The sequence below is a fragment of the Coccinella septempunctata genome, chromosome 2 (assembly GCF_907165205.1).
Source record: "Coccinella septempunctata chromosome 2, icCocSept1.1, whole genome shotgun sequence".
Classification (NCBI taxonomy): domain Eukaryota; kingdom Metazoa; phylum Arthropoda; class Insecta; order Coleoptera; family Coccinellidae; genus Coccinella; species Coccinella septempunctata.
In genome coordinates, this window is record NC_058190.1 from 41,821,840 (window position 1) to 41,842,777 (window position 20,938).

At 35.3% G+C, this 20,938-nt stretch overlaps 1 protein-coding gene across 4 annotated transcripts; it reads left to right on the forward strand.

Moving 5' to 3' along the window:
* The first annotated feature begins 1,796 nt into the window (after positions 1-1,796).
* LOC123306862 (protein 4.1 homolog) lies at positions 1,797-20,918 on the forward strand. Of its 4 annotated transcripts, none has more exons than XM_044889037.1 (16): positions 1,798-2,026; positions 6,721-6,872; positions 6,932-7,079; positions 7,187-7,481; positions 7,604-7,719; positions 7,775-7,997; positions 8,100-8,272; positions 8,334-8,485; positions 8,615-8,704; positions 9,201-9,362; positions 9,594-15,446; positions 17,425-17,649; positions 18,241-18,348; positions 19,122-19,331; positions 19,412-19,597; positions 19,664-20,918. In XM_044889037.1, the coding sequence occupies exons 2-15, from the start codon at positions 6,735-6,737 to the stop codon at positions 19,592-19,594; spliced, it is 8,076 nt and encodes a 2,691-aa protein (XP_044744972.1). In that variant the 5' UTR covers positions 1,798-2,026; positions 6,721-6,734; the 3' UTR covers positions 19,595-19,597; positions 19,664-20,918. The 4 variants fall into 4 exon arrangements, with proteins under 4 accessions (XP_044744974.1, XP_044744972.1, XP_044744971.1 ...); XM_044889036.1 differs by having other exon boundaries at positions 1,798-1,957; XM_044889039.1 differs by lacking the exon at positions 18,241-18,348 and having other exon boundaries at positions 1,797-1,957.
* Positions 20,919-20,938: the final 20 nt, after the last annotated feature.

The window sequence follows — 20,938 nt, forward strand, 5'->3', positions numbered from 1 at the left end:
GATTGTTAGCTACTTTCTTCAAACCCTTAATAGTTGCATTTTCAAAATAGTACATACTGAGATGGCACCACATCTCCTCTGCCTCAGTATCTTCCTTAAGTACACTGAAATAGAAATTTTTTGGTTGGTACTAGTAAGTTAGGTATTTTACTTTCTCTCAGCTCAAATATACCTATAACTATCCTATAGGTCGGGTTATTCTACTGTGAAAGCCCTTTATCACCTTCTTGGAGAACAGAAGGCCACCCTCACTGCTAAGGAGATTATGCTTGTTATGTTCGGAGATTTTGGGATAACTCTATAAACTTTTATGTGATATTCCTAAATACAAAGGAATAGGATTCTTCACTATAAAAACAATATTGGCTATGTTGAAAAGGGTCCCCTTTTTAGAATAAGGGATCTTAATAGATATATTGGATTTTTCCAGTCAGTTAAGTGAATGCAAATATCTGGTGGACTTATAGCAAACTTAACTCAAGAAAACAAAATTGATAATTTGGTCAAACTCCTTATACCAGAGAGGGGTAACGGCCCAAGGCCCAATCTTGCTCTAACTTGCGGACGCCCATGGATGAATTCAAACCCATCTTTACCAATTTTTGAATAACTGATTCGTGCTTACGCCATTTAAGGGTAAATGACTAAAGAAATTCTTTGATTTTCGCCAAAATTTTTTGATATCATTCTTTTTTTCTTCTGAATAATAAAATGTAACTTAATTTTCAGTTAACCGCCTACTTCCAGGGAGTCTACTGCTATCGTATTTCGGTCTATTCTTTTCAATAAAACGAATCGAGAAAGAAAAAAATTGCAACCCTTTTTAATTTACGATTTGAAGGTTCTATAGACAGTATTTATTTTATATTATATTTATACAATGCCATCGGAGAATCTAACCAGAAGCGTTCTAACAAAGAGTTAATCTTGGGTTCTAACCACTTTCAAGGGTCGGACTTCCGATACGTTAGTAGGATAAGTAAGGTGTGACACATAGCTAAGTATATGAATGACGTAATCATTCGAATACGAATATATTTTCAACTTGTTTACCGGCCATTTTGTCAGAAACTCCGCTAAGATAAATAGATCCTTAATAACAATAGGAGTCAATATAAACAATCCTTCATGAAATATTTCGAAAAAAATTTATACCGTTACTTTTTTGCTTGGGTGGGGTAAAACCTATCGTTTTCTGGATTTGAAAATTTTATATGGAAACAAGGGAATTTAATTTCACACGCGAATTTCTCAACGAATTAATTATCCGACGTTGCCAGACTTCCTATGTGTTTACTGTTTATTTTTGAATCTAACTGATGTTGAGAAAACATGAACTTTCTACCATTTAGAAACTACAGATTCAGGATTCCTTTGCTTATTAAAATTTTCAACACCTCAATAAAAAAAATCTACACATCGAAATTTCCAATGGTTTCGATCACATGTGAGTTGGAGTTTGCAAGAGGTAAAAATATTCTGGAATGAATGGAGCTTGAAAAATTAATCTTGGAAGTCGCAATTGCAAACCTTCAGCTTTTGAGAGGTATCTCGTATTTCCGAATTAATGAATCTTCTAGGTAATTTATACTATTCCTGAACGGATTAAAATCAGACTTTATTCAATCACACCTAGCAGTAAAAAGTTTTTGAGACGCAAGCATGACTTTTTCTACCCAGTAGCAGTTCTCCTTTTTCACCTATTCATTAAATCGATTCGTTCGCCGGTAGAAACATTGAAAATATCCACATACGGCAACATTGGTATCGAAATAATTCGAACGAGATGTCAGTTCTATCGCTAGCGTAGTGTAGCGTTGGTTTATCATTGGTTTGTGGTTTGTGATTGTCTAGTTGTTTATGGTGTGGCCCATCCCAGTTCGCTGTGAATTTGTGTGCCGTTTCCAAAAAATAACTAAACTTTACAAATCAATGGATTATTCTTTCTGCTGAAACGGTGAGACATAACCCAAAATCTTCACCCATAGTAGTTTTGTTGTTCCATCAATAATTATATACTTTAAAGGTACATCATTTCTGTATGTTTTTTGTAAACCTAGTCTTAAAAAGTCCTCCCGGGACTTTTAAAAATACAATGTTGAATACAGCACAAACTGATTCAATTAATTTTATCAAAGGGTTAAAGCGTTGAAGCTTCCTTGAGTTCAATGCACGTATAAGCAGGTTGTAGTCGATATTGGTGTAATATTGAATTGGGTGAAAATCAACAGATGAGCTGTATTTTTCTTTCAATTCTCTCGAAGTTCTAACATTAATACACTTTGTAAAATCGATATAATGAAATGGGGGAAATAGGTCATCTAGAATAATTTTATCCTTTCTCTCTATACGAAAATAGGTCAGGAAAATTTTGGATTTTATTAATCTTAGGACAAAATATTCTGCAGAAAGTTCTAATACAAAGTTATAAACTTCATAACAGACATTTCTAATTTTCCAAATACTTCGTCAATTTTCTAATTCATACCTTTTATATAGCTACAGAACTATTTCGAATTTTTCAACATTCATTCAATCAATAAAATTATACCTACAGTTAATTTTGAATTTCTTTAAATATTTTTAACTCTATGGGTAATGTTGCAAAGGGAATCCAAGAAATGGAAAGCATTAATTTACAGTTACTTCTCTCAAATAAGCTGTAGTTATTTCAGTACATAATCAGTTTATTAGTTATAAGCCTAAACTTTTCCTAACAATGGCCCACTTTTCAATATTGTGTATCATAACGTAATATTTAAGAGAAAATGATTATTTTTTTTCTGTCTAAAATTCGTAGGATTTATTAACGACCGTTTTTATCCCAAATATTTGAGGGAATGACCTAATGCGTGAGGTAATGCAGCTATATTGATGATGTGAATATACTAGGATGTATCATATCAACAACGTTGGGAAAAATGAGATATAAGAAAAATGAGATTTTTTTTTAAATGCGACTGAATTTATTTAACTGAGAACTTATGATATTATGGTAATTTCATACACCTTGTCTCATTGCCGATAATTAGTGTTGATGAATTCTAGCGATACTTTTCGTTGCTTTCACTTTAATTTCATTCGCTGGAATAGAAGAGCTTTTAAGTGAAAATAATTTATTTTCAATTACTCAGTGAATTTACAATCAACCTTGAACATCCTTTGAGAGCAACCATTGCTTTGCCATCGAAGGTAAATTATGTCACGATACTAGTAGAATTTTACATTTCTGATACATTGATTCGGTAAGAAATATCATGGAAACGGTCCACATAGTTTTGCAAAGATAAATGAACCACTAGTCTTTGTACTAGAATGCTGGGTACCTATAAAAAAATGTTAACTCTTTCACACTACAATCGTAAAATAAGAAGGCATTTTAACGGGAATACATAAAATTGATAATCATCATTCTTCATGAATCAACAAGAGGAATTCAATTAGTAAAACTGGTCCTTTTCTGTGCATGACGCGGATATTCAGAAGAAAACTACATATGAATGCTTCTTCAAATTAGCAGTAGGTGTTTCATGAATTGAGTCACGTCTGTAACATTAAATTGGTGTTGAAGGACTGGAGTAATTGTTCATTCTCCTTTGAAAATTTTTTCACATAGTTAATAATGAACTATGATTAACTTCAAATCAGACACCTCAATTAAACCCGATTTTCCATGAGAGTGACGGAAGTTGATGTGAAGAAATTATTCATACTGTTATTTTGGAAATATAACAATATAATATAATAGATCCACTAGTAGTAGTTGGGTATTGGTTCGCATCTAAATTTCGAATTCTTGGATATGTTGATGATGTATTCGAAGAAACAACTACGAAATTTTTGTGAAGGGTGTCCAATTTTTGTACTAAAGCGATGGACAGTATTTGAAATCTTTTTTTTTATGAAAATTATGCTTCCTGACGGAGCAAACAAATTTTCAAAGAATCAAGCAAAGAATAGAGTCATATATCAGAATTATTATGCTCGAAATTCTACCATTTTTTTGGGAACAACCGATTAATGAAACATATGTATGGAAAAAACTGTGAACAAAAATTCCTCTTGTTTGATATTTTACTCGTTATTTTATGAAAGATTGGTTCAGATGTCTATCTCACTTTCTGATCAACATTTGTGGTTGCTGTGTGTAGCATCAAATTAAAAATTGGCCAAAATTCAAAAGCCGGTTTAATCGGGATATCGATTACGCCATGATATAGGTACTTGCTTCCGGTAGATTCTAGATCATAACGTTATAATACGTTTTGTTTTCCCATGAAGAATGATCTCCATTGAATATGAAAAATTTTTCAGTATCGGCTGTAGTTCATATGAAATGGGCGGGACTTAAATATATAATGGTTGTGTGATCATACAGGGTTGGGATAAAGTATGGAACCAAGTTAATATCTTTAAAACGAAAACGGCTAAATTTTGGAGACAGGTACACCTGTTGCCATATTTCTCTGAAACTTGCTGTTTCACCGGAAGTACATCGGAAAACACCCTTGACTTTTTGAATTAAATGGGACACTCTGTATGGGACAACGTAAGCATTCACGAGAAAAGAATGCAATGCATTTTCAAAAGATAAGCGGAACTTTGGATTGACAATCATAAAAACAATAATACCGATACCAGGATTGGTCACTGTCACTCAGCTTATACAAGGAAAATAAAAAAGAAAAACATTTTTTTTTGTTAATTTTCGAAGGGCTGTAACTTTTCTGGGGGAGATATGAAAAAATTTTATACTAAGTGAACACTTTTGTTTTCCTCAAAGAATACTCCTTTGATTTTTTCGGTTTCATTCAGAAATACTAGCTATATCTCCTTGAGAAATACTAAATGTCAGTTTGAAAATAGTGATGTTAGCATCGATGATAACAGGCAGGGGTTTGTAATGGTGATGCGACGAAATTTTGTGTTTTTGGCCCCGGTGTTTATGAGATTAATTTCATTATGGTTTTTGAAGGCAAACGGTCCAAAAAGGTGAATCTCCAGACCTACTAGTTTCGGATTATTGCCACTAAACATTCTTAAGTATGTGCCAATTCGAAATAACAAGAACTTTCGTATTCTGTAAAATTATACAGGATGTCCCATTTAATTGAAAATATCGAGTATTTCCGGTGAAACCGGAACAGCAGTAGTAACAAAAAATATGGCTTTAGATGCGTTATGCGTCATTGCACTGCCTGCAATGTTTCATAAATATCCTCTTTATCCCTCAATTTATCCCATCCTGATCATATTTGTCACTGATAATATGTAACATTGGCTAGTTGAAGAACTTTGGTTGGATTTTGGTAAAATAATGAAAGTGGTTGATCCATATGAGACTTAGCTACCGCCAAAGGTTCATTCCCTAAAATTTATCTTGCTATTCCAAAATATGAGCTTTCCCTGATGCGGCATAAGGAAGAATTTGTTTGATTCTACATCCCAAATGTTTCAAGACAAAGTGGTGGCGGCTCCCACCAAAAAATAAACACGCAAAATAGCGTGACTCGAAACATCATGGATGAATAAAAGTATTTTCATAGCTAATGTTTTTACGTTGAAATTTTCGTACAGGTATATTATGAATTTTTCTCATCATCAGTCGGACATTAAAACTCTGCTGAGCGAATTTCGTGAAGAATTAGCATGGAGACAGAAGCTGACGTTGAAATAAGTCAGATAAGCAGCAGTATTTTCCAGCTGAACTTTTACAAGAGTCGTAATTAATTGAAGCAATCGAATATTTTTAGCGCGATAAAAATGTACGATTCCTTCTACTGCAATGATGACGCATCATAAACGATAACTGTATGTTTCATTAAGAATTTCTTGAAGTCTTCCAACATATCGAGCACGTTCTTTCTTAGCTTACATTGTCGTCACGTATTCACCGACCATTTGACCATCCTGAATGAAAATATTTCATTCCAACGATTACATCCAGTAAAATATTCAGTTCAGAGAAATAGGCGATTACAAACGGAGAAATTCCTACCAAAAATCAATTTTTTCCCTGTATCTTACAACGATAACGAGTAGCACTCCACTTGAATCACTAATATTCATTGAAACATAACTACAAATAGAAGTTACATCATTGAACCCAGACTGACCACATGTGCTTAAGGCTCGATAACTTTCGAATCTTCTCCTGGAATTGATACGCAGAATTCATTAAGCCCCATTTCTAGATCTAAATGAGGAACTTTTCGTCATTAAGCGACGTTCTATTCTATATTATCGTTGTTCGAGTCGTTGCATCTAACTTCCCTTTTAGCTTGCCAAATCTAGTTTGGATCTGCTGGGAAATTGATGAAAACGATAAGAGCATCGGAAATTAAATTCACAGTGAAACTCAATTATGTGAACTCGAAAGCTTAAATTGTAACAATTTGCATGTTCAGTTTCCGGACTAATAACAATGCACGATTGAGGTTTAGTGTAACTTCGCTTTTGAACTGGAATTAAATTATTCTGTCTATTTCACGAAGGGGTGTGTTGAGATAGTTCCCGTGCTTTTTGTTGTATTGTCTCAATTGACAATAGTCATTTATGTAACGAGTTCAAGGACATACTTATACTAATAAACCAGAATGCATTTTCTAGCCATTTTCAGCTAAAGCATTTCGTATTAACTGTTAATCTACTCTAGGGAATAACCTAAGCTAAGCTGTGGAAAGCAAAAATTAATTATAGTACATTTTTTTTTTTTTTTAGATTGAAAGGTGAACATGCCTGAAGAAAAAATGACAGTCGAAAACGATTCTTCCCCAGCCAAAAGTAAATCATCCACCCTCAGTCGAAGTTCAGACTCAACGGTAGCTCAAATTCTACTTCTAGATGGAAGTACACTCAATGTTACAATTGATGTAAGTCACATTAATTATACCTCGATTGTTGAAAATAATAACGCCCGTTATAATTTCAGAAAAAAGCTAAAGGAAAGGAGCTCTTAGAATTGGTTTGCGAAAATATCAATCTGATTGAAAAAGATTACTTTGGACTTATTTATGCCGACAGACATGATGATAGAAATTGGTTGGATTTGGAGAAACGAATATCTAAATTCCTCAAAAGTATGTTTATTCTGATATGAATAATATGTTGATGTATCATACTGAATTCTTGAAAATGAAATTATTTGTTCTTGTTATAAGATTTTTCCATTAGTTCATTTTCTTAGGTGAACCATGGAAATTCAACTTTGAAGTGAAATTCTATCCTCCTGATCCTGCCCAGTTACAGGAAGATATTACCCGATACCATTTGTGTCTTCAAGTTCGAAACGACATCCTGAAAAACCGATTGCCTTGCTCTTTTGTTACTCACGCCCTTTTAGGATCTTACTTGGTGCAATCTGAATTAGGTGATTATGATCCAGAGGCCATGGGTCGCCACTATCTTAAGGACTTCCAGTTTGCTCCCAATCAAACACCAGATCTAGAGGAAAAAGTAATGGAATTACACAAAACTCACAGGTGATTACTTAAGTCCAATTCAATGAGTTCTTTGGTACAGTATTCCTGGTTCAGTCTTCAGGAGCTTATTATGTGAAAAAAAATCTGCCTGTTTTTGTGTACTATTAATTATTTCATTACAGAGGTCAATCACCTGCTGAAGCCGAGCTACATTATTTAGAAAATGCCAAGAAACTGGCCATGTATGGCGTAGATCTTCATCCAGCTAAAGATTCTGAAGGAGTAGATATTATGTTAGGTAAACATTCCATTACGACAAATAAGTTTAATACTGATCATGAATTCACTTTCAGGAGTCTGCGCGTCAGGCCTATTAGTTTATAGAGATCGTTTGAGGATAAACAGATTCGCTTGGCCAAAAATATTGAAAATCAGTTACAAACGACACAACTTCTACATCAAAATACGTCCTGGTGAATTTGAACAATTTGAATCCACGATAGGCTTCAAATTGGCTAATCATAGAGCAGCTAAAAAACTCTGGCAAACATGTGTTGAACATCATACTTTCTTTAGGTAAGAATTATTAGTTTAACACTCTCATTACGAAAGTGTTTCGATAACTCTGAGAACAACAGTTTCTAAGGCTCCACTTTTACCCGCTGTTTCGTTTCGCAGATTGATGTCGCCCGAAATAAATCAAAAATCTTCGTTATTCCCAAAACTTGGCTCCAAATTCAGATATTCTGGTCGAACCCATTATGAAACCAAAAAAACGCCTATCGAGCGACCAGCACCAGAATTCTCCAGATCCTTAACGGGAAAAAGACTTACTTCCCGTAGTATGGACCGTAAGTTTTTTCTTATCAATGTGAATCTACTGTCATAATTGCATTGCTAAATTTCATTCAGCTCTTGGAGGATCTAAAGCTGAGGACGAATACAATGAAGCTAATAAACGACACACAATGTCAAGTGCACCAGAGCACATACCGGATATAGACACCAGTCCAGCAAGAGCAAAGTCGCCAAAGGATAAAAAGGAAAAGAAGGAAAAAGATAAGGTAAAATAAAGTTTCAACTTCTATCTAGATTAATTTCATAAGATACTTTTTATTATGAATTAATTGAAATGATATGAGATTTTCTGATGAGCTCTTTTGGTGAACTGTAAATTTTTCCTCATTAATCAGCTGACAAGGATTGTTAGTAAAGGATCAACCAGTGTGAGTTCTGCAAGTTCCATTGAAGGAGATTATGAAGCTGAACAAGAAGAAGATGAGGTTTATATTTTGTTAAACAATTCCATACAACTGAGCTTAGTCCAAAAACAATCTATCATTGATATAGACCAACGAAATTTGTCCTTCCCACCTGGGAAATTTTTTGTTGGTTACTTATCCAAGTAAATGATTCAATATGAAAGCAGGTATCTGGACGAAAGATCTTAATTATGGATACTTGGTCTATATAATCGATAGATTATGTATGAAGGATACCGTTTTCATGCTCTGGTTATATTTTGTGTCTATTCGAAGAATTCACACTGCTTTTAGAGTTACATGTGGTGTTGATTTCCTGAAAACTTCATTAATATTTTGTTATAATATTGCCTACACATCTGGATATGTATATTACGTAATTTTAGCTTCTGCATTCTATTTTCCGTGTGACGTTCTCTATATTGCGTACATTTCTTTGCTTAAGTATCAGTAAATGCTTAGTGTATAATCCGAGTCATTTTGAAGGCATCTATAAGATATCAATTTACTACTTTAGAAACCAGTTGGAGGAGTTGCAGTTCTACCAGCTGGCGGCCTTTTCGGAAAGAAAAAAGACGAAAAAGATAAGGAAAATAGAGATGCCAACGCACTTGAGAATGGAACGAATGATCTCAACTCGAGTAACGATAGTGACAAGTCCCAAGATGCTAAATCAAAGGTGAGTTTTTCAAGATAGTCTTAGCTCTATGATGAGATTGATATATCCAAAGTGTAATTTTATTTGTATAATGACATCTTCGATTCCTTTTTATGATTTAGCCTTGAATATATATGTTTATTCGTAGAATTTTTTGGCAGTAAAAAATAGAAATTTCGTAAAAAATTTGAATGTAGGCATTGTGGACATGGCATGAATTAATTTTGCATGTATTTTTTGCTTTATTATTAGAGCCCTGGTTTCCTCTTCGGTTCCAAACGTGAAAAGTCGCCTAAAGACAAAAAAGAGAAAGAACAGTTGGCACAAAAGGTGAAAGAAAGTCCTGAAAAGGAACAATCTGGTGGACCCCCTGTAGGTTCTCCTCAGTTGCCAGCGTATACCAGGCAGTACGACTATGAAACCGCCGAAGAACCAGGCAGTCCCAGAAAACCTTTCACAAAAGGATTTTCTTATGAAAAACCCTCACCTAGTGGAATGGAACCTGAAAACCTTCAGCAATCTCCATCCACCAAACGTGCAACCGGCCTGGCTTTCAATTATGCTCCAGGAGAAGAAGATAAACTGAAATCTGGTTTACGGTCATCCATGGAAGTTCCCAAAAAACATAAATTCTTGAACGATCCGAAAGCAGATTCGAATGCTTTCCTTGAAGGAGAACGTTATGATCACTTGGAACCTCCGAGACAAAAAACTTCGGGAACAACTGCTGTCATTCCGACTGACACAAAGGCCACGAAACCCGTTAAATTATTCGTCATAACTGGTAAAAAGAACCAGAAAACGGGCAGAATCGATTTAGAAACGGCTACGGTGGATATTTGTCCAGCTAATCAAAATATTCAAACCAAATTGATCGAATCGAAGTATGGCCTTATTGATCCGTCTAATGGGACGATCATTGTTACTGATCCAACGAATGGACAGAAAGAAGTCATCCAAGGGCATATTGATCCTGCTACAAAGCAGATTATCATCACCTCAGGCGGAGTTATCGATCCTCAAACTAACAAAAAAGATTCCAGCATGGGCCAAATAATTTCTATTGCTTCGCAATATCAGGAACCACCACCCAAGAGTCCTCTGGCTATTGTTCCTAAGAAAAGACTGGTTAAACTCACTATTATCACAGCTAAAAAGGACCCCTCTGGAAGAATCGCTGCTCAAAATGGTTACGTTGAACATCTAGAGGCTGTTGGAGATCCCGTAACAGGCCACATAGAAACAAAATACCGAGATATCGATCTTATAAATAAAACGGTCACTTTGAGGGATCCTAAGACAGGAAAAAGCACAGTCAAGAATATTGAGGTCGATCCAGTGTTGGGACAGGTTATAGTGAGGGATGATGTTTTGGATCCAAGAACAAATAAAGTTGATGATACTCTGGGACAAATAATCAAATTCGGGGATAATAATGATACAATTCTACCTATTACCGCTGTAACTGCCAAGAGAGATCCCCAAACAGGACAACTAGATAGTGCCAGAGCTCATAAAGAAACAACTAATGGTAAAGTTGATCCGAATACAGGACATATCGTCACTAAATATGGATCTATCGATACCAGAAAGAAAAAAATTGTTATTTCGGATCCTAAAACAGGAACAATTGAAGAAGTACCAATTCAGCTCGATGCTCAGGATAATATTATTGTTCTTTCTGGTGTGATTAATCCATCAACCCAACAGAAAGACAACAATTTGAGTCAAATTTTACAGGTTGGATCTGAAATTGAACCACAAGTTAAAGTTACTTCTGTTGTTGGTAAAACTGACAAGAAAGGTCTAGATCCTAAGAGTTTAGGACCCGTTGAGCAAACTCTAGGTCTTTATGATCCAGACAACAATAAAGTTTATACGAAGTATGGAATTTACGATCCATTAAATGAAACTTTGACCAATGTAGATCCTAAATCTGGAAAGGGTGATGTAAAACAAGGCGTCAGAGATCCAGCAACAGGAGAAATATTATACAAGGGAATTATCAATCCAAAGACAGGAAAAGTCGATAATAATCTTGGGAGAAGTCTCAAAGTGGAGGTAGATACTGCCAAGCCATTCATTACCCAGACTCCGAGTGTAACTGAGGCTGTAGCTCCAACTAAATCTTCAGGATCACCTCCCACCAGCAATATTACTCCTGCTTATAATAGAAACCGAGTCATCAAATTATTGGTAATTTCTGCGAAGAAAGACCCGAAAACCAATCAACTAGACCTGGAGAATGCTTTTATTGACCAGACCGCAGGTACCTTGCACTCAACAGGGGAAATTAGCTCTAAATATGGAGTTTTAGACCCCCAGAAAGGTACATTGGTAGTCACCGATCCTACAACTGGAAAGGATGAAACTTTACAAGGAGTGTTAGACCCCACTACAGGACAAATTCTGATCTTGAGTGGGTCAGTAATCGATCCTAAAACCGGTAGAAAGGATAGCAGCATAGGTCAGATTGTTACGGTAGTTGGAAATGCACCAACAGAAACGAAAAATTCAGTGAAAGGAGCTCTACCGTCTCATCCTATCCCTAAAAAACGGTTGATTAAGATTTTGGTCATCACCAACAGGAAGGATCCCAAAACAGGCGCAGCAAATCCAGAAACAACAACAGTTGAGAAACTTACCGCAACTGTGGATCCCGTTACGGGTGTAATTGAATCTAAATTCGGTAAATTGGATACTATCAATGGCAAGATCATACAGAAAGACAAGTCCGGCAAACCACTTGTGGGATCTATCAAATATGATGAGAGTACCGGACAGATTTACGTTCCTGACAATGTTGTCGATCCAAAAACGGGTAAAGTTGATCATAGTTTGTCGCAAGTTATCAATGTCGTTGATCCACAATTTCCCGCTGTTATTGTTAATACTGTAACAGCTACCAAAGATCCAAAAACTGGCGTTTTGGACATTGAGAACGGTCGTCAAGAGATTACCAACGGCAAAATTAATCCAGAAACGGGTGAAATATTCACGAAACAAGGTACCATCAACCTGGTATTGATGCGAATCATCACCAGAGATCCCAAAACCGGAAAAGTGACAGAAAAACCAATCAGTGTTGACAAAGAGGACAATATAATGATTTCAGACATAGTCAATCCTAAGACTGGCAAAGTCGATCCTAATCTGGTTCAGGTGATTCAAGTTGGTCCAGAGATCGATCCAGAAATACAAGTAACTACTTTTGTTGGTAAATACGATACGAAAAAGAACACCATCGACTCTAAAAATGCTCTACCTGATACTTCACCAGGATTGTATGATCCAGACCGTAATAAAATATTCACCAAATACGGAATTCTAGATCCACTTGAAGAAACTTTAGTAATTACAGATCCCAAGTCTGGAAAACACGAAACTCGTCAGGGAATCATTGAACCAAACAGTGGAGAATTGTTATTCAAGGGAGGTTTTGTCAACCCTAAGTCAGGAAAGCATGAGAAAGATCTTGGAAGAGCAATTTCCGTGAAAATTATCGAACCAACTATCGATCCGATAGCTTCACAACAGCCCACAATAAAAGAATTGACTAAATCTGAAGTTTCCGAAAGTATTGTCAAACCAGTTAAACCTTCCACCCCTACCAGACAAGATACCGTCTTAAGTAAATCACCTTCGAAGTCCATAAGTACCCCACAAAAAACAGTGGAAGTCGGTACTCCAGTTAGGGTAGAGAAAACAGGTCAGCCAATACCTAAACATCGTATTGTCAAAATCATGGTTATAACTGGTAAGAAAGATCCGAAGTCTGGAAATATTGATACTGAAAACGGTACACTTGAGCATATAACTGGCATCTTAGATCCAGTAACTGGAAAAATTGAAACTAAATACGGCCAACTGGATCCCAAAACTGGTGCGATGGTGGTTAAAGATGCAAGTGGTAAGAGTGAAACAGTATCCGGTAAAGTGGATCCGATAACAGGTCAAATTATGGTCAATGGTGGACCCGTACTTGATCCAGCTACAGGAAAACCAGATCCGTCATTGGGTCAGACATTCTCTATCGTCGGTCTTAAACAAGCGCAAGATCCTAATGCTGCGCCATTACCACGAAAAAGGATTATTAAAATCACAGTCATAACAACGAGAATCGACCCAAGGACCGGTAAAATTGATCCCGAGAAAGGTCAGTTTGAGCACTCCACAGCATTGTTCAATCCAGAAACAGGTCTTATTGAATCTAAATACGGTTTAATTGACCCCAAAACCGGAAAAGTTATCATAAACGATCCCAAATCTGGCAAAGTCGATGCAAAACAAGCCACACTCAGTGAGGAAAATGGACAAATATTGATAACAGGGGGAGTAACGGATCCTAAATCTGGAAAATTCGATAATACTTTGAGTCAACTAATTAGTATTTCAGGACAGAACGATCCTATAGTAGAAATTACTACGATAACTGGAAAGAAAAATGCTAAATATGGCTGCATCGATTTCGATAATAGTCATATGGAAAATACCAAAGGGAAAAAGATTTCTTCCACAGGTGAAATCATAACTAAATACGGGAAAATAGACCTGAAACATCTGAGAATAACCACAAAAGATCCTAAAACAGGTCAGATCGAAACGAGGCCTATAAGAATCGATTCTGAAGGTAATGTTACTATATCTACAGGTGTAAAAGATCCGAAAACAGATACTGAGAACCCCGATTTGGCCCAAGTCATCAAAATTGGGGGTGAAATTGATCCCGAAGTCCAAATCATTAGTTATATCGGAAAGATTGACCCTAAAAAGGCAACAATTGATGCCAAAAACGTCATTCCTGATATATCCTACGGTATATACAATCCACAAACACACAAAATCGACTCCAAGTATGGCCAGTTAGACCCCATCAAAGCGACCTTAACATACACCGACCTTAAAACCGGCAAACAAGATGTTAAAGCAGGAATAATCGATCCAGCCACAGGACAAATTCTATTGAAAGGTGGTTACACCAACCCTAAGACAGGAAAAATTGATCCTAATTTTGGAAGAATAATCAACCTATTCATCAGAGAACCTTTGATCGACGAGTACGGCAATTTGATCGAAAGGGAAATGAAAGATTTGAAGGTAGACCCGAAAACTGGTCAGGTTTGGGTGTACGAATCCCAAGACCCCAACACCAAGCAAGAGGTTTATTCAACAGGTTACGTGGATCCAGTCACTGGCTACGTGATAACAGTTTACGGTTACTTGGATCCAAAATCGGGAACCATCAACAAGATCGTGAAGGTCGATTCGAGCAACGTCAAAGTTGACCCTACAACGAACGAAGTTTACACAAAGACGACTGAAGTCGACGAAACCGGCAGCCCCATCTACTCCACCTCGGAGATCGATCCAGCCTCCGGGCAGATCTTCACCAAATACGGCAAAATAGATGCGAAAACCGGGAAGTTTGTCATCATTCGAATTTATCTGATCAACGATTCCGGACCGTCCGGTAGGGTGAGAGAGATCGATCCCAAAGATTGTCAATTCGACGAGAAGACCGGGAAGATCGTGAACATAAGCACCCAAACCGTCTACATTTATTCTCTGGTGGATCCGAAAACTGGAAAAATCGTACAGGTGGATCCGAACGATCCCTTGGTGAAGAGCGCTAACACTAAGGTTACCCAAGTATTGACGCTCTCTGGCGAGATCGACCCAGAAACTGGAAAAATTCACACCGAATGGGGTCACATCGACCCCCAGACGGGAGACATCGATCCCAAGACTGCCAGGACCGATCCCGTCACCGGAGAATTGATACTCAATTACGCCCAAATCGATCCCAGCCATTTCGAAGATTTGAAGGACCTACAAGTCAAGGTCGAAACTTATAAGCGCGGCGGTTCGGAAGACTCTAGCGATGATGACTTGAACGAATACGCGTCCGAGAACATGAAGGACATAACCAACTTGAAGTCGTTACCAAAAGGCCAAAAAACGGTTACTTCGACCACCCCGGTAATTGTTAAGACGACCACGAAGCAGATAGTTACCAAGGACAAGGATGGAGTCACCCAAAATATCGAAGAGAGGGTCGAGGATGGTCGTACAGGTGAAGTTACAGTATCAACGCAAATCAATAAGGTGAGTTCGAGTTTTTCTTTATTTTGTATATTGACGATGTAGCTTCGCATTTTCGGTACTTTGTGACCTCAAAATTTTGTTTCTTATCGGTATATTCTATTTCTGTAAGAGAAACCAAACGAAAGTCGAATCATCGCACCGAATAATAACAGAAAATAGGCGCAACTTTGTTCAAACCTGATTGGAAGGGTGATGACGTATTGGGTGGCAATCCCAAGCTCATTTCACAGAATTGGTTTCGTTAGCTGCTAATAAGTTATCTTAAAACATCTTAGTAGTGAAATAGCATAAACAATAGGTAAGGATATAAAGAAGAAATTAAAAATGCCTTCTACTTTTTTGCGAAAATGTTCTTCACAGGAAGTGCAGTAATTACTTTCACGAGTTAGTCGGTTCAGTATAGGAGAGTTAAATTAGTTAAATTTATTGCACTTACCTCCTAATTTTATGATATCTACGTCAATCCGTGCTAGTGTGACGTAGCATGTGGCAAAACCCGAGTGAGTCCGAGTACCTTCGATCATGATTCTTGAATATAGAGGGTCAATTAATGGTATTTGTCTAATGAACAAGTCTCATGAAAGGAGACAATGATCCAACTGATGCAAGCCGTCGATAAGTCGTACAGAAAAAGCTCACTCGAATACTAACAACTAATTGCATTCCCCAAGAATGCAAACCTCAGTATATCTTTCCCAAAAATCAAAGTAGAACAGGCTTCTATGTTGGATTTCATTTGAAATGATGGGGTGCGGAATATAAACACATTTTTCTAGTTTATGTGATTTTGCTGATGAGTCCACCAAACACTTGTGAGCACTTTAAAAACTTGCACAGCTAAGAGGTTGTGGAATTAACACCCGCATTCTTGAGATGCAAATCTTCCGGATAAATCATTCGCTACATTACAAAACTAGATTTCTTGGGATATCAAGTATGCTTAGAGGCCTAACGATCACCCTCAATCCAAGTTGGAATGATTATCGCAGAGAATTTCTGATTATTATATTTTTTGCATTTTCATTCACATCCTACAAATGAAATATTCCTTTTGAAACAACCATACTTACTAATTTTTCAATTAGATGTTCCGGCTTTTAAGAATATAGTTTTTCTAAGTGATGTTCCGAATCGAATTTTGACGAATCAATTGATCATAAAAAATTTATCCGTTCCTTGTGCATGTGTAATTTGGCATGTTGATGAAATCCTGAATCTGCCTTACTCAGATTAAATGAGGTCACTGTAATTGAACATTTCAAGAAAGCTTCAAAGAAAAATTATCATTATCCAGATTCACTAATTGTAGCACAGAAATCTGTTAGTGAATTTGGACTCTTCATTATCGTTATTGAGAAGTAATCCATATCGTTTCCATTTCAGTTACAAGCTATCGCAGTTTTTGTATTTTTCATTTCTTTTTTCATTTCGTTATCATTCATGAGTGGGTGAAAGTTGGGGGACTATTTCGTAAATACTCGTAAAAAATGCATAACAAATTAGTTCTCTTATTTGGATATTCATCATTTTTCAGAGGACGTTTTGTGCTATAGGATATCAAACTAATATCAATGGATATTTTTAAATAAATTCTATTTATTTGAAAAAATCAAAACTGTTTGATATTGAATATTTTAATTCTTACCAAGAAATACGTAACAATAATAATAATGTTACGTATTATATATTTGTAAAAAATAATAGAATGATGGTATCTCAATAAATTCAAATTGCTTCCAACAACATGAATTAATTATTAGAAAATAGAATTTTCACTATGGTGCTTCGACCTAAGGAATCTAGATACTTTGTCCCGAGGAAACAAATATTTTCCACCTTAATAATTTATTTCGATCTTATTTGCTGCTTTTTGCTATTCTTTTATGATTATTTTGGAATTTATTCGTTCCGCTTTGATTTCTCCATGTTCTCATTGTTTTATTTTGTTATTTTTTTTTCTTTTTTCCCCTCACCTAAGGCGGACGCTCCAATCTCTGACGATGGCAAATCACCTTTTGTCACCGCAAGAGCTGTTACAACTCGTACAGCTACTACTCATGAAGACCTTGGAACTAATGCTCGTACACAACAGCTAGAAGAGAAAACTGTAGCTCACTCGATGACGTCAAGTGCTACTCGTCAGGAGCAAAGAACAGTAACACAAGAGGTCAAAACAACAAGCACAGTATTGTCTGCTGATCAGGTTATTATTATTTCGTATTCCTAGTTTTTTGCACTGCCTTACTTTGCATTTATTTTCATTAATGAAACGATATAGATTGAAAAATTTGAATTTTGAGCTTACTAGCATTTTATTCAAATCATATTTCTCATACTCCACAGAGATAAGTTAGTTGAAAACATCTGGAGTTCTGTTATGCCACATGGTATCAGTTCTTTCTTGATCGATGTTCGGAGTTATGATTTATTGTTATATCTTGTTTTCCATATATGCTAACATTTTAACTTTTTTTTAACTTTCATGTGGTCAATTTATTAGATCCAATTAATACATGAAAATATTGCCTTCATTCTTCATCGATGAAAATCCAAAAAATTTCAAAAACAATAATTATAATAATGAGTGACGAATTTCCAGGAAGATAAGTTTCATAAGAGCCTTGTTCACTCAAATAAGATTGAAGATGTTACAAAATATTTTATCGGGAATCCGTATCATTTTCCCAACGGTCATTTATGTTTGTAAGGCCGATAAGTTTTTCATTAATTTTTGGATCTATAAAATTCATCACATCTTTGATTGACCTTAATGTTCACCCTGCATGGCTTATAGCTGGGCAGACGAAGCTCTATAAGCTCGACTAGTTCAGGTGATTCAGGCACTCCAATTGATCCTCCAGATGATCCAAGTCATCCATACTATAACAGTGATATCTATAAGGTAGGTAAATCAATCTACAAATTTTACATTCATCGCTTAAATATTTGTCACATTGATCACATATCTTTTGCAGAATAAATTTTTAGTAAGTATGCATGTGTTTGACAGAAAATTTAGAGCATGTTTTTTGTTCTACTGTTGGTTTTGTTTGATTAGACATGTATTATTTGTGCATTGGATGCTTGTGAAAAAGTTCAGATTTGTCATCGATTCTAGTTGTCTTTCACATATTGTATTTCCAACAAACATTTTCTTTGTGTTGATTTGTTGAAAATTCATCTATATTTGAGTTACACGAAAAACATTTTCTATTTTTCAGTTGATTTTAACAACTAAATGCGGAAATAACGTTGCGAATTGCAAATCCAATAAAATGGTATTCATTACATGCATCATTTCATTCAATAACACTTGGGGAAAATATTGATCCTAGAATGTCGAGAATGTGTCCATTAGAAGTTTACCGAGAAATATATATTGGATATGTCTGAAATTTTGTGTGAAGACATAAGACAAATGTACCTTTTTTTTTAAATATTCACAAGGATTTATGACTTCATCTGCTTTATGTCTTTTTACAAACATATCAAAAATACATTCCTCCGTGAACTTCTAATTGACACTCCCACTGTTATACCCTGTTATTATAGGCTTGAGTTCATCATTCTCTATTGATAGGGACATGTGGTCATGATAAATTTCGTTACTCTTCAAAAATATATTTCATATTATTCATTCTTCTTCCAGTAATGAGAGTTGTTTTTGTTTTTTAGGATATCCCTGGTGGTATTGTACAAACAGAAAGTGTTGTATACAGTGGTGATCCTAATATGCAGCGTACACCAACCACTAAAGTTCCAGTGGTTGCAACAGAAGCTAGGAAAGTTCACCTGACTTCCGATGATGGAAATTATCAAGCTACAGGTGAAATCATCAGCTCTCAAACCATAAGTTCTAAAACTAGGACTGTAGAAACAATCACAGTGAGTAAAACCAATGTTAATATTTTTTCATTTTCAATGATAATTTTGTAAGTGGACTCTAAAAAATATTTCCTTTTTAGTATAAAACTGAGAGGGATGGTGTTGTTGAAACAAGAGTTGAACAAAAGATTACAATACAATCAGATGGGGATCCAATAGATCATGACAGAGCATTAGCAGAGGCAATTCAGGAAGCTACTGCTATGAATCCTGACATGACAGTAGAAAAAATTGAAATTCAACAACAATCTGCGCAGCCATAAAAAGTGAGTTCCTTATATATTACCAATATCCCTCGGATTCATTCTTCATATATGTTTTTCCACTTCCAGGGTGTTACTAAAGCTTCAGCCTTACCTGCGCTATTTCTAAGATAGTTTGCTTCTTTGAAATGGATCTAACATAAGTACTAATATTAGTCAGTTCACAATGATATATTATTTTTTGAGCATTTATGGGAAAATTTGTATCCCAAGATTTCGAATTATTAAGATATATAGTGTTACAAGTTTTCTCATTGTAGCTTGAAAATGTTAATTTTTCCCATTCTCCAAGCAGAGTTGTTTAGTATTTTCAACAATTCATTGTTCAGTATGTATTTATGTCGAACACACCATCACTAACATGCATCTTATTGGTGCTTAAAAATATAAGTGCTTATATTTTCTTTGTATATTTGATAGAATGATATTGATGGGGAAATTTTTAAAGTATTGTAATATTATATTAATTTCTTATTAATAATTAAATAGTTTGAAATTTATATATACCTTAAACACTTGATGTTGCTAATTTCCTCAATGTACCACAGTTATTTATATATTTTTTTCTCAGAAAGCTAAATTCAGTTTCAATATGTGATGAAATTTCAATTGCCCTCTATAACTTGTTAACAATGTTGTGCCCTACTATTATGGCAAGTTTTTCAATTGACTAAATATAAATACGTCAAACTTTCCAATGTTTAATAAGAACACCAGAAAAATAATTTTAGTCTTATAAATTTTTGGAATTGCCAGTATTCTGGCAAAATCAGTCGAAAAGTTGTTCCAATAAATTGAAAGATAAAGACATTCCAATTTAAGTAGTAGCCTTTGCATGCATATTTTGGAAAGGTGAACTGTTACATGTTTTAAATTTTATTTATTGTTTTCTGTAGTAGAATCTATGTAAATGTATATAATGGAAAAATAAAAGGGACCTTGAATTAATTTAAGTGACAATAAATCACAAAATCACTTTCATGACATTGTGTCCATGACGATCAAAGTTTAACCAAGAAGATGAGAATTATTTTTATTTTTTGGTCCTTCTGAATTATACATCATTTTTGGGAACGTTGGCCTTGCATTTCATAAGAATTTAGCTTTTTTTTTCACCATTAACTTTTAAATCACATGAATGTATTTTTTGGTCAGTGACATATTTCAACTGATATTCGAATATTTGTATTTGTGTATATATAAGATAAAAAGTTCAATTTGGATATTGAAATTTGCTTTAATTATTTTAACTGCAGCTGTAGTTATATCATTGTTTGTATGTATGTTTTGAAAATTTTATTTAAATAAAAAAATCTTAAAGCAGTGTTTTTGTTCTTTAGTGAT